This window comes from Geospiza fortis, unplaced genomic scaffold (genome assembly GCF_000277835.1).
Source record: "Geospiza fortis unplaced genomic scaffold, GeoFor_1.0 scaffold41, whole genome shotgun sequence".
Lineage (NCBI taxonomy): Eukaryota > Metazoa > Chordata > Aves > Passeriformes > Thraupidae > Geospiza > Geospiza fortis.
The window spans coordinates 19,489,536-19,501,983 of record NW_005054299.1 but is presented as its reverse complement, the minus strand read 5'-3'; the positions used below and the strand labels follow the sequence as shown (position 1 = coordinate 19,501,983).

Genomic DNA, 12,448 nt, shown 5'->3' with positions numbered 1-12,448 from the left:
TTTTTAGGTCTTGCTGTTTTAGGAAGTTTTCATCAATCTTAATCTAAATTATTTCTGACCAAGGACACACTTACTTCATAAAAAAATATGTAAAAGGCATTCTTTACTTAAACCAGATCCTGCTGAGTTATCCTGGTGAATAACTTCCCATGATAACAAACATTTCATAGTTAAGCAAGAGGAAATACAGATGAAAAAACCAAGACGGAAGAAAGAAAAAGGGTAATACAATAAGTATTATTAGCAAAGAGATACTATTATTTTGCAGAATAACAATGTGAGAAATGAGAGCCATGCTTAGGCCAGATCAGAACTCAGAAGCATAGTAGATGTGAACATGAATTTGATGTGAAACATTCATCAAGGCTAGTGATGAGAAAATGATACTGAAATGATGATGAATTAATTCATGCTTTGAAAGTAGTATAGGAAATTAAATGGAACTGAGGGAGATAAATTTGTGTCACATACATGCCTAATATATAGTGGACAACAAAAATTAAACAATGAAAAATTAACAAAATATATACTGTTTGTCACAAAACTGAGAACAGACATCCACAAAAAATACATTTCCCAATTAGACACATTCATTGAATATGGTTTTAGAATATATGCTTCCAGTGATAGTGAACTTTTCTCTGTACATTTATAGACATACAGTATGAAGTTTTCTTAAACACCTCACATTCTCCTTATAAAATCTTATAATTTTATAAACTGCATTTTAAGTGTTTAACATATCTCTTCAACAATCTTACAGCAAAATAAGGTACTTACAATTTGTATGTAATTGTCATGGTTTCTTAGCTCAACATTTTCATCATCTTTAATCTGTCAATAGCATATACAATATATGAATAACCAGTATCTATGTTGGGTAGTGACTTACATTTATACAAAAGAAATAATTGATAACGATGATCTAGTTAATCTCTGCACTGCTCTATTTTTCTTTACTGAAATTTATGTTCAGAAAGTATACTTGTCTGCATGAGCTAGGTCAGGATATCCATGGCTACACAAAAGCAGATCACTGTGGAAAGCTACACAGGTATTTTTGTCCTAACACATGCTACAGACACCTTAAGAAGCAAAAATTTAATAATTGTAGAGGATGACTCTTCCTACTGTTCACGTGAACTTTTTATATGTCACCTTTGTGTTTTTCAAGGCAAAATCTGCTCCATATTTTCATATTGCAAGACTGTATAATTTCTAGATTTCTTTCTTAAATTAAAAAAATCACCTAACTACATGCTATGTTTTACCTGAAATGTTATTTAAAAAATCAGAATTGGTAAGAAACAGTAGTTGAAGAAATTATTCAATATGAGACTCAGAGCAGAATGGTCACAGTAAATGACTACTAGAAATGAAAACATCAAACACACATTGATTTTTATGTTGTCAATTCCATTTGTTTTGTCACTTGCCAGAGAACTCTGCAATATTTAGGTAAAAGTAGGAAGGCTGATAACTAATGGCCAGAGAACAAGTCATCCATTAATTGGATATGGCTCAGAAATCACCTTCAGGGTAGATAGAGAAAATTCATCAGTGCTATGTTTGTGGCACTGAACAAAACTTTCTGACAAAACAACAAGATGCACTTTTAAAGACAGATGTTTCTGCTTGTATCTTATTAAAGTGGAACAAGTCATGGCACTTCAGGATGGCAACCTTTGTCGCTAGGAAAAGCTTACTCTGTCTGAATATAACAAGTATAACAAGAAGTCTTGGTTGTATTACTACTTGCTTTCTAAATGCTTCCATCTTTAAGAAGAAAGGCATCTGCTTACCTGAAGGAGGAGGAGCAATTTGTTTTTGTCCTAAATGTCAATTTACCAATTTCCAAAGCTTACACCACCACTTGTGTCCTCTGGAGTCCACAGTAACGTGAATTGTCTTTATCCAAGTACCTAGCAAATCACTGTCACATAGCAGCAGTCGACCTTTCTTTTCAATCTATGCACTTTTCAGGAGTTATAAATCAGTTGACTTTCAAGCTCGATGAGATGGCATATGCCCTGGTTTGAAGAACAGATGGAGGCTTGGGGGAAAATTGTTTCTGCAGGCTTACTACAAGCAGCACTACTCCATAAAAGTGAACCATTCACACTAATTTCTCACATACATTATACAGGCAGGGAGCACCAGCCCATTCAGCAGAAAATCTTTCATCTAGCTTTCAGAGGTCATTTAGCAAATTTAAATTAAAGTTATTTCTGATACATGGCTGAGTTTTCATTCCATACACTTTCAAGAGATGGCAAATAAAGGAATGGCTTAAATTGTATATTCAGGGGGAAAGGAATAGTAAATTAACTGGAACAACATTACTGTTTTCTAGAATCCTAGGATGAATTGCAACTATTAATTACTACAGAGGAGTCACTGAATGAAATATGTCTGCTGTGGACTATAGGAATCAGGTAAACTGTCACTATTCTTTGCAAGGCTTTTTTAGACTCCATCACAACAGTACTACCCAGATTCAGCATTGATGTTAAGAGAAAGGAGATCTTACACATTCATAGGAAAACCTTTACTTCTTAAGAAAAACATTATTCAACTGGTAAGTAAATGGGCATGCCATATTTTTAAAAAATATGGTACATTTTCTGAGCACAGAGAAAAGAGACATTTCATTAAATTAATAAATTATAAATATGAAAGAAATGGCAAGGACTAGAGGAATGTAAAAATCTAACTCCAGAAAGAATTACATTTTACAATCACATTACTTGTGAGCCACAAGTGGTAAAAAGGAGGGATTGCATTGAGTAACCTTAATACTTATGTGACATTAACTTGGTGTTTCACTAAAAATACTAGTTTAAATGTACAAAATAAAATCAACCAATGAGAATGGTGGTAAGTACTGAAATAGTCACAATGATTTTTATGGGGTTTCATAAAAACATAGCATTTTGCAACAGTTTTGCAGTAACATTGTGATAAGATTCTTTTTTAATCTCTAAAATCTCACATTTCTTCTAAGACCTGCACTACTTTTACAATATTTTTCAACAGAAAATTAAATCTAGCATAGTGCTTTTGAAAAGTAAGGTTTGAATATGATAAATTTATTTGGAATTAGCATTATTAGTGGTGGGATCAAATCAACACAGAAATTTCAAACTTGAGAAACCTACTGTTGCAATACTTTCTGTGACTATATGTACCATGGAGTGGAAACTGGAAGTACCCAGAATTACTCAACAACTTAAAAAATGTTGCCTTAATTGAAGGACATCAGCTTGGTACCATATTTTAGTCTGTAAATTATTAAACTGAAAGATGATTAAACTTAGCCATGTCACATAAAATGCTAGAGTCAAAATAAATAGTGACTTTTGAAAAAATCCAACCACAAATGTATTACATATAAAATTAACACATTGTTAAATATAAATGTAATTAGATCAAAACTAATGCTGCCTTAGATTTAAGACAGAGATTTGAATTGGCAGTTGTTAAAAAGGATGATTTTAAGTTCTGGAACTTTCATAACTTGGGACACTATCATAGAATCACAGAATGCTCTGTGTGAGAAAGGACCTTAAAGATGACCTGGTTCCAATCCCTTCAGGCAGGGACACCTCCCAGCAGATCACACCACAGGTTGCTCAGTCTGGCCAAGAACACTTCCACGGATACGGCAACCACAAATTCTCTGGACAACCTGTTGCAGTGCCTCACCAGTCTCACAGTAAAGAATTTCTTCCCATTATCTAATTAACACTTGCTCTCTGTCTGTTTAAAGCCATCCCCCCTTGTCTTGTCACTACGTGCCCTTGTAAAATCTCTCTCCATCTCTCTTGTAGGCTCCCTTTAGGTACTGAAAGGCTACAGTTAAGTCATCCTGAAGCCTCCTCTTTTCCAGACTGAAAAATCCTAACTGTCTTAGTCTTTATAATTTATAGATGGAAAGGCTGCTGGGCCATCTTGGCTAGACTATGCTTTTGCCAAGAAAGGTTGGATCAGATGATCATTGAGGTCCCCTTCAAACCTAGAATTGTAAGATTCCATGAATCTATCATTCTAAGAGAGTTGATCAAAAATAGTTTCCTGTGAGCATTATCAACTAAAAACTTACTAGATCACAGGAAAATTTGTAATATCATAGGGAGAAAAAGGGACAGGATGATGAATAATATTTACATCTGACAATAATGATCCCATTCTATTGCAGTCAATGGAAATTTTGTTGTTTTTTTTGCTAGAAAATATTTTGCATTCTCTCTTTTTATGACCTAGGGTCATAGAGTGGGTATATGTATAGCACTATATAACATTTCTCAAGAAATTTAAAGGAGTTTTTATTAAATGAAAACCAGGTCATAGTCATTAAGATGTGCCTATTTCTTAATATTCTGCATTTAAAAAACAAAACAAGAATGATCTTGTGGTGGAAATTTTTAACAATCCCTAAGAAAAAGTCACATGCACATCAGCCATGACAATACTTTTGGTAGTGAGTAATTGGGTACTAGTACCACAGTCATAAAGAATGATGAATGACATTTATCTAACATGACTGTTTATGCAAAGCATTGGCTTGTGCTTGCCTCAGTAAGCCATACTATACACATTATTAGTAACTACCGAATTAAGATGATGCAACTGAGCATTGCTATTTTTAATTTAAAGCTGAATAATTCTTTCTTGCTACCATGCCACACAGTTTGCTGTATTACTGTCTTCATGGAAAACTGACGATATTACTTTCCTTAAAAAAAAAAATACTAGTGTCCAAACTATTAATTTGCACTATATCTGTTAGAGTGGGGTTTTTTCCCCACAGGCAGCATTTAAAATTTGCTTCTTCAAGACTTTACTTCTGTACCTCAATTCATACTTCTAGTTTCTCTAAATTATTATGTATTATTTTTAGCTTAATAAATTCTTGCTTTCAGTTGCCTTTTCTTTAATCCACACTGCAATTTTCTGTTATGCCAACACACTTGTATTGGAGACAGGCTTATTAATGATCACTGGAATGATGTTAAAAAAGGAGCCCTCTGGGAAAGATAAACAGAGGTCAATTGCCACAGAAAACTGAACTATTGCTTAAAACATGTATGAAGACATTAAATAAAATATAAACTAACACCACTCTGTGCTGTACCAACTGTGTCTATGACCTTTCCTCCATGTATCATGACCTTTCCTCTTTCTACATAACCTTGCAAAAAGCTTTACTTCTGCAGGACAACACTTGTGGAGGATTTACCAGGTTTTTTTTACAGTGTCCTCTCAACATCTTTTACTAAGAAGATATTAAATACAGTTTAACAAAAAGTGGAAGCAGAAAAAATCTGTCTCTGTCTGAAAATAAATTTTAAAAAGTATTAATTTTCACAGCAGTTTCTTCTCTTTGCTTTCAGATATCTGAGGCTGCAATTCCACCACCAGCTAAAGCAAGCTAGCAGATCATGACTGCTGAAAACAACAGTTTTGAAATCCCTCAACTCTCTCATATTTTTCACTGTACTTTGCTACTGTTTCTCTCTTCTTCACCAACACTCAGCATTTGCACTCATGGATTGTCATATAATCAAAGCTTCCAGGACTATGAACATGTTGCTTATCAAGAAAAAACACACCCACCTTCTTTTCCTGAGTTAGTGAGATAAAATTACCCAAAGAGGGCTCTGATAAATGTCAGTGCCAGTGTCAAGTATGCTTCAGAAATAGAAAGTAGAAGAGGTGAAGCAAAGTTGAACCTCCCCCTTAGATAGCAACAAGCTTAAAACCCCTCAAATTCTTGAATTACATCTTGAATTACACAAATTGCAAGATGACAGTATAATAATGGGGTCATTCTTTAGGGTAAATGAGCTCCATCCAATTACTTTTAATTTATTTGGAGATTTCAGCTTTGTAAAGTGTTACCTAAGTTTACTTGATACTACATAGTGAATAACATACAGTGTATTCATCTGGTTTAATGACAAAACAATGCTACAACAATGAAAAATACAAAGACATTAATTAAAAGCTCTGCAAATGAAAACTTGTCTCCCATCTGACTATATTGGTTGATATAAAAAAAGTATTTTCTCTCTTGTAAAACTTATCCCTCAAGCAAGCAAAACAGACTGCACTTCCAAGAAATAAAACAAAATTTAAAACCAAGTTATTTTATTGAGAAAACCCCAAAACAAAGTCCAGCACCCAAACCAACCAACCAAAACAAAACCAAAACCACCACCACAACAAATAAACAAAACATTTTTATTTTAGTGCTGGATATAGGTACCAGCTCAACCATAGAAATTCAGAACTCTATGTAAACTAGTATACAACATACTAATAAAAACTGTACTATGGAAAGTTGAAATTATTTGTACTCCCTACTACTAAAACCAACTTTCAGTAGCAGGTGAAAGGAGAAAGTGTATGTGCATTTGCAATTCATGATGATGAAGGAAGATCACTTTCTTTCAGCCCTGCATTTAGTTTATATCACAAAGAAATAAACTTGCTACCATAGCTTATACTAGATCCTGAAAAAAGCTAACTGTGTAGAAAAGAGGAGATGAAGAGAAACTAAAATGGTAGAAGTCATATCCTTAGTGAAGACAGAGACTCTGGGAAAAAAAAAAACCCAAAATAGAAATCATGTTCATGTTGACATTTTGTTTAAAAAGTTTGAGTTTTTGAATTTGGCTTTCATTTCTCTGAAATTGCTACAATTCTTTTGAAGAATAGAAGCTTTTTTTTACTCCTGCATAATAACTTGCATAATTAACTCCACTCCCTAAAAAATAATTTTTCAAAGATTCTGATGACTTTCCATTTAATACAGAGAGACTGCATTTCAAACACATACTTTATAATTCAGAAATACTTTCTTGGTTTTATCAACTTTCTTAGTCAAAGGTTTAATTGCATTCTGACCTTTTTAATTTAGTATCATATATTTAAAAATGGAAGTCCTTTTCAGACCTGAACTATGAGCTTTTATTATTCATAGCTTGGTATGAGCTTGTGCAAAAGAATGTATTAATACATTTTGAAATAAAATTGCAATATACATAAGCTGGAAAAGAATTGTGGGATCCCACAAAAGTAGTCAAAAGACTTAAAATATTATATAGTTCTAAATATACAACAATTTATGTTCCCAAATTTTATATTTAATACACATTAGAAATACTTTTTCAAACCATGCCATTATCATTCATTCTCTCTTAGTGGAAAAAATCAAATGCTTCCTATTTGGAAAGATCCTTGAACATTTGTTCAATAACTCAACAAAGGAGTTGTTTATTTCCAGATCTTAAAAATTACTTTGCAAAAGAAACATAGACATTAAATATTTGCAGAAATTTTAAGGCACTGGTATATATACAATTCTCTTTTTGATTACCAAGGAAGGATAAAAACAAAGGCCTCAAATTAGATATTAAAATGTTACATTGAGCATACGCTATTTACCAAAGAATTCACTGACTGCTAGTACATCCCCTGAAAGGGGATGAAAAGTCTGGAATTAATTTTGAAATTATTTTGTTAATTTAATTGCAATCAAAGTCAGAAATTTGTGTAGTGAGTTATGTCTTGTTTTCACAGACATAATTAACAAATTATTATCATTATCTATATTCACTTTTTCACAATGACAAAATGACAACTTCTATCCAGATTTGAAAACAAACATTAGAAACCCCAAGACAATCAATGTCTTCTTCTTTCAGAAATAAATGTGATTATATCCTCTAGAACCACATAATCTTGCTTTGGCATTATCAGAGTTTTTTTGATCTTTTTTTTTCCCTCTGGACAAAAAAAAAGCGTATTCTTTAAAACCAGCTTCAATTTCCTGTTCTTGTCTATAATAAAACCAGCTTCAATGTCCTGTTCTTGTAAATGTATATTATCTTTTTACATTTTTTCTTCCATTAGGTTGAAACAGGTTTATTTAAACTTACAACAATAGTAAAACTTACCAGCCAGAATGACAGCATTACGAAAATATTCAAAGAGATGCCTGTCTACAAGTAAAGACTTAGTCTGAAAATTCACCAAGAGCACACATCTTTCTAAAAACAATCTAGTGAGATATAATTTGCTTTGGTCCCTTTTTTTAAGAAGACACCAAGGTAAACACCATGATTTATCTGCAGTTTGATCTTATTTATGCTTAGGATTAATTTGGAGCAAGAATGCCTCTTTCTAAATTTAGCACATTTTGGAAACCATTAAGCTATGTAACAACAGAAAAGCACTATTATTTCATAATTAAATATTCAACACATACAGTTACTCAGAAACAGTTCTATACATGTTCTGAAGTTTAAATTTATATTTCATTTAGGTCTACCATCACAGCTACACATAGCCAGCCCTTACAGGTAATTAATCATGGGCTTAAAATGATAGATATGCAAAACTGTCACAATATCAATGGTCATTTGTGTGAATTTTTTGGTACATATTAACCAAATACAATTAATGTATATTAAAGCATTTCAGATTCTCCTGTTCTGGCTAAAAATTACTGTATTCTGTCCAAAGAATTACAGCATAATGAACAAGTGTTCGAAGTGTTAAAAAAAAAAGTCTGACAATTACAGTTTTGATTGAGTAATTATAAAAACAAGCAAAGAAGCAAATAAAATAGAGCTGTGTATTTTGCAGGAAAGAACAAAATCCTGTAGTATTTTCCTTTCCCAGTAAAAAAATCAGGTTTTTGAGACCCTCCCACATTTTCTGTCATGCACCATTTGATAGACAAACTAACAAGAGTGAAACAAACTACAATATACATTATAACTAAACAGAGCAAAAAACCTCTCTTGACATAAAACATTGATATTGGGTAATTATAGCAGGATTAAAATATCACTGTTACCATTCATTTCTTCTTTTTATCCTTCCACTTGATCATGATTTGTGCAAATAAGTATACTTCAGCCAAGCTTTTATAGAACATTTGCCTCAACATATTTCATAAGTAAAATATTGTTTCAATTGTCATGAATTTAGCAGTATTGAGTAAGATATATTACTAAAAAGTTAACTTCTTTAATTAGATATACAACTAATGAACTGATGAAAATTAGCCATTAGATGTCTTTTGGGTAGTGCAACTATGTCCTTAAAACAAGTGAAAAATAGAGACCTTACTTTATCTGTACCTTTAAGTATCACCTAATGATGAACATTGTCACCCTTTTGCAGCTCTGGGCAGCTTTTAAGACTTCAGAAGGTATCTAATGCAAAGTTTGAACTGGAAAATGCCAGTTTGCCTGTTTCATGTACTTAAACTGCACAGTAATCAATGATAGTTGCATGTCAAACTGAAAAATAGCTTCAAATAACTCTGTATCTCGGTGTTGTCGAGTGACTGCCTGCCACAGAACTCACATAGGATTGATTTGTGACTAAATTGAGTGGCATAGAATACGGGAAATAACGTTGAATCTGAACATGCACTAATACAGGAGTGGAATAGTCCAGTACTGTGCTCCTTACTTGTATTCATGCTGAAGTTCTGATATTTTTTCTCAAAAGAAAGGATTAGCAGAATAGCAAAAATAAGTCTTGCATGACATCTCAGTCCTACATTGCACTAGCTAAAAGCCAGTGTTTTGCTGCAGTAGGTGGATATTACGTCTAGAAGACTGAAAAGTGTGTTAAGAAAAAATACATGCTGAATCTTTGACTGGAGACTCTGCTGTTGTGACTGTTCAAGGCAGTATGATTTCAAGCAATTAAAACTGCCAGATATAGAAATCAAACACTTTAGCATGCATCTGTGGTTGGAAGACTTGCAGATAAGTTAGCAAGCTGAAGTGACCCATAAGGATCATCAAATACAACTCCTTTCTCCTCACAGGACTACCTAAATCTAAATTATATGACTAAGAGCTTTGTCCAGAAACTATCAAGCACTTCCCTGGGAAATCTGTTCCACTGATCAACCACCCTCTCAATGAAAAACCTTTTCTTAATGTCCCATCTGAACTTCTTATGCAGCTCCATTTAATTTCCTGGTGTCCTAAGTCAACTAAGCAGTCACTAGCATCATCTAGTGGAATGCCAGTCCAGCAGTATTTCTGTACCTCTCAGTTTGATTTTGATAAATTAGAAATTAAAAAGCCTCAAGATGAAAATTAAATTGTGCAGAATTTTTTGCAGTTATTTGAAAATCACCTCTGGGTCTTACCTGGTGATGAAAGATCAGAGTGCAGGCTTAAGTTGTAAGCCTGTGAGTTCTAGTCCAACAAGGGAATTTCTAGTGTTGCCTGAAGCCCAATTGCACTGGAATCTCACCTTGATTGCGGGTAAAGTATTTTGGGACTGAGATTCCCTTTGCTGCAAGAACTATTAATTATTCTTTGTGCTGATTCAAAACCTCTATAGGCAACAAAATAGTAGCACAAATCTTTCTTCTGTATTTCAATAAGCAAAAGGGCTACCTTAAAAATTTAGTTACTATCAAATATTGTACTGCTTACAACACTACAGAGCCAATCCTATTAGCTTCATTACAAGCAGAATCAATTACAAGATTGCAAAATTCCTCCTTTTAGCATTGACTTAACATAGCTTTACATTTAAATTTGGTATCATGTTTTTGACATGAAAAATTTAAAATATTGTACAAATCTGACACATTTTGTTCACGCATACCATGTTCATTTTCTGTAACTAACATGGCTTCCAGCAAAATCTTTTTCTAGTCCAATAAATGAGACAAAAAAAGTAATTCATGATAACCAAAATAATTAAATAGTAGGAACAGGTTAAAGATCAGCATTCATTTTTTAAATTAAATTTAAAAGTCTGTGGTAGTTACTTAGAAGATTGGCAAGTTTTACAAATAACGTCAGGAAGCATTTTAGAGAGAAACACAGCCGCATTAGAATAGAGTCATTAGGCAATACATTTATTTTGAAGCCAATTAACCTTTTGTCAGAGAAATGTCGGAGCTGTAACGGTTTCAGCAGTGGAGGTCAGTCTGTAACAGAGGCACGTATGACAGCGATTACGCTGTCTGACATATGCTGGAGACTCAGAGTACAGCCGTGGAATGAGAATCTGCCTTCGTTTGTATTCTGCTCTGCATTTTCAGGGAGCAGACAATCTTGACCTATCCATTTAGGTAATTAAAGCTTCTATTTGGAAGTGTCCTGCAGGAAGGTGAAATCTGGGGAGATAAATGGCTGCTGCTCACTGTATCCAGCCACTTCCATCATTTGATGGACTGCCTGAAACAGGCTGCATTGCCAAGTCCTCATAAAAATAGAGATGAATTGGGCAGGAGACAATTCTCTAAGGCAAAGCAACTCTGTCATCTTCCTTTTTGCAGCATATAATTTAATTGTTAGCCAAGGCAGACAGCTGACTCAGGGGCCTTTCTCTAATGACTTTCCCACCATCTTCCATTTGCTAAGAAATTATTTCAGTGTATTTACTTGCAAGCTAACTTTGTTGGACAATGAGAGATGTCACTTCAATAAGCTCAGCTGGTTGTCACAGCTGTGCCAGGACTTACCTTCCAGGCGATTTTGTTTCCTGCACACTCATGCTGAACAGCAATTGGAAAGTCTCCTCTCTCATAAAACTTGCGAAAAGCTGTGTGTTTTGCTGGTCTTTGTTTTACTGATCCTGCAGGTGGGGGCCCTCTTACCTTAAAAAGAAAAAAAACCAACAAAACAAAAAACCCCCCACAGTTCAGTGGTAATATATTTTTAGAAAAAGCCTAAAGCCTAGCTTAAAATAGATATAAAAGAAGAATAATAGTGATCTCCCAAATTATAGTTTGCTTTCTTCTTTACATGCTAAACTTCACTTCTTTGAAGTTACACTTTGGTAATGACCTACAGGTTTTATTAACTGGTTTTTTGGGTGTTTATTTTTTTTTGCCACTTTCAGATTATCCCATAAAAACTGGCTATATTTTAAAGTAGATCTTTCTATTATCACAGCATTTTTAAGCAAAACCAAAACACCAAGAAGGTAGTGACATTACATAGTAGAAGTTCTTGGGAAATCATGTATTTCTCCTTTTTCTGTTTCTTTCTAGAAGTAATTTGACTTGCTTTCCAACTAATACTGTTAGGGCCTTCCACTGTCTTTTGTTAGTCATTAGGTAATGAGATTAGGTAATCTCTTTTAGCATATCTCTTCCCTAAATTGTATGGATTTGGCTTTCAGATGACTTCCAGTCCTTCAGTATTGATGGCTGAAGCACTGGAAAGAATGAAGGTCTTTTGCTCAGACCTCTCTCATCTGCCTGTGAGGAAATTTGTTTTAGCTCCACTTAGTTCCTTATCTGAGCTATTGCTGGTTTAGCATATGGCATAGTCTGAATGACAGTCCAATTCCAAAATGCTCATGCTGGAACCTTTTTCTCAAGCATGGTAGTAACAGCAACTAACAATTTACACTATGATAATAGAATTTCAAGTACTTAAAAGAAATCTAT

At 33.7% G+C, this 12,448-nt stretch overlaps 1 protein-coding gene across 4 annotated transcripts in view; it reads right to left on the bottom strand.

Moving 5' to 3' along the window:
- Positions 1–12,448, bottom strand: part of PACRG (parkin coregulated) — a 210,588-nt gene that overhangs the window by 152,619 nt on the left and 45,521 nt on the right. For 3 of the 4 annotated variants that reach the window (XM_031061119.1, XM_031061107.1, XM_005416264.2), the window contains exon 2: positions 11,516–11,650. The exons of the other annotated variant lie outside the window; for it this stretch is intronic. In XM_031061119.1, the coding sequence (XP_030916979.1) occupies positions 11,516–11,650 (135 nt within the window). The remainder of the gene's footprint in view (positions 1–11,515; positions 11,651–12,448) is intronic. 4 annotated transcript variants of the gene reach the window in all.